At 38.5% G+C, this 2,441-nt stretch overlaps 1 protein-coding gene across 1 annotated transcript; it reads left to right on the forward strand.

Annotated features, from left to right (window-relative positions):
* Positions 1-871: 871 nt before the first annotated feature.
* On the forward strand, positions 872-1,375 carry LOC116851974 (histone-lysine N-methyltransferase SETMAR-like). The gene has a single exon (XM_032831902.1). The coding sequence runs from the start codon at positions 872-874 to the stop codon at positions 1,373-1,375; it is 504 nt and encodes a 167-aa protein (XP_032687793.1).
* The last annotated feature ends 1,066 nt before the right edge of the window (positions 1,376-2,441 follow it).

The following is a 2,441-nucleotide window of genomic DNA, read 5'->3' on the forward strand; positions in this document are numbered from 1 at the left end:
GGCGGTTCTGTGTGTGTGACGTTGGTGTGTGACTTATGTGGATGTATCACTTATGTGAGTACTTACAACGTACAATGTGAGTCAGCGTGACCATTAAATTACTGTCGTAAAACCAATTACTGTCGTAAAATCATAAATGGTAGCATCTTATTGAATCAAAAAATATCGTAACAAAAAAATAGATGGTATTGGACGTTATTTGCTCTGCTCATTTTCAACAAAAGAATTTTATGACTAAACGTAGTGAAAATATGTGGCGATAGCGGCCATTTTCTTGCACTGGAAACTCTATCGGACACAAGCCGTTATATGCTTTTAGATAGCCTGTTAGCAATCTAGTTTAGTATAGACATCTGTGGTATAGCCATGTAACTGGGGGGCTACACTCCCCAGACCTCCCGCATCGCGGCGTGGGGAGGGGCAAAGTCTGTTATATATGGTTGGCCCATAAGTCCGTGCGGTTTTTCTCGACGGATGGCTTCAAGGCGTTCTGTTAAGCTTTATATTCAGTCGAAAGTCTTTAAAGCGTATGGTTATTGACAGATAATATTTCAACGTGTATTTAAAATATATACGTAAATATTGCTTTTGTATCTTGCGTGTTTTGCGTCATCTGAAAATAGATATCCAGAACGAGCATTTTCGACATATTATGCTTTTTTATTTTAAAAAAGGCAAAAACGTGACGCAAACTTGTAAAAATATTTGTGCAATATATGGTGAGGATGCCGTGAAAGAACGCGTATGCCAAAAGTGGTTTGCAAGATTTCGTTGAAAAGATTTTTCCGTCAAAGACAAACCATGCTTAAGCTGACCAAATGAGGTCGACAGCGACAAATTGAAGGCGATAATCGATACCAATCCACACTACATGAGGCGGGAGATTGCAGACGTTTTCCAAATATTGAAATCGAGCGTGGAAAACTATCTGCATCAACTTAGTTATGTTAGCCGTCTTGATGTTTGGGTTCCGCGCGAACTGAGCGAAGCTCATTTAATCCAATGCATTTCCATCAGCGATTCATTCGGAAAACATGAAAAAAGCGATCCATTTCTGAAGCGTATGGTAACTGGCGATGAAAAATGGATCGTCTACAATAACATCAAGAACAAAAGATCGTGGGAGCAGCGTAGCGAACCGCCACAAACCACTTTGAAGGCAGGGCTTTACCCGAGCAAGATCATGCTCTCAATTTGGTGGGATTGGAAGGATATTCTACGAGCTCCTTTCGCGAAGAACAAAACGATCAGTTCAGGTGTGTATTGTCAACTGGATAAATTGAATGCAGCGATCTACGAGAAGCGTCCAGAATTGGTGAATCGTAGAGGCATTGTCTTTCACCATGACAACGCTAGGCCGCACACATCTCTATAAACCCAGAAAAAATTATTGGCGCTAGGTTGGGATGTCTTACTACATCCTCTGTATTCTCCAGACATTGCATCTTCAAATTACCATCTGTTTCGCTCCCTTCAGAATTCCTTGAACGGAAAGCACTTGGTTTATGAGGAAGCTATCAAACGACATTTGGAACAGTTTTTTGCCGAGAAAGAGAGGAAGTTCTTTGAACGAAGAATTATGAAGCTGCTCGAAAGATGGAAAAAGATAGTAAATAAGTATAATATGTGTTACTATTTTAGCAGTGTTATTATTCTTAGTTTCTGCCTTATGATAAATATGGTAAACTGAAATATGGTAAACAGTACATATATATGTTTATGTTACGTTTAGTTGCATACGTACGCACACACACACATGCACTGCTCGCCCGCTTGCACGCTTGCCCGCCCGCCCGGGAGGGCTCGCAGTATGTGCGTGTATTCCTATTATATTTGAAGTTTTATAAATATACATTTTTTCCCACACTTTTGTGAATAATGGCCGAACGGCCAATACATAATTGATTAAAGTTATTACCTTCTATAAAAATAATCATCGATCATTTATAAGTAAAAAACCGCATGGACTTATTTGCCAACCCAATACTTAAGCTAAACAGTGAGAATTATTTACAAAAGTGTGGGAAAAAATGTATATTTATAAAACTTCAAATATAATAGGAATACACGCACATACTGCGAGCCCTCCCGGGCGGGCAAGCGTGCAAGCGGGCGAGCAGTGCATGTGTGTGTGTGTGCATACGTATACAACTAATCGTAACATAAACATATATATGTATTGTTTACCATATTTCAGTTTACCATATTTATCATAAGGCAGAAACTAAGAATAATAACACTGCTAAAATAGTAACACATATTATACTAACAAATCATACTAACTTGTAAGTAAGAATATCTTAAATGTCTTAAATCAGATATTGGGATAAAGTACCCAAAAAGTACTCACCTCCGATTTTTTTAAACTCAGTATTCCTACATACAGGGTGATTATTATATACCGGAACACCTGAATATCTCGAAAACAAAGCGTTGTATAA

This window comes from Odontomachus brunneus, unplaced genomic scaffold, assembly GCF_010583005.1.
Source record: "Odontomachus brunneus isolate Ranch 3 - 2012 unplaced genomic scaffold, Obru_v1 Obru_scaffold_198, whole genome shotgun sequence".
In the NCBI taxonomy this organism is placed as follows: Eukaryota; Metazoa; Arthropoda; class Insecta; order Hymenoptera; family Formicidae; genus Odontomachus; species Odontomachus brunneus.

Excerpts from the sequence above, each read along its gene's own strand:
- LOC116851974 (XM_032831902.1), top strand. The coding sequence starts at position 872 with ATGAGGCGGGAGATTGCAGACGTTTTCCAAATATTGAAATCGAGCGTG.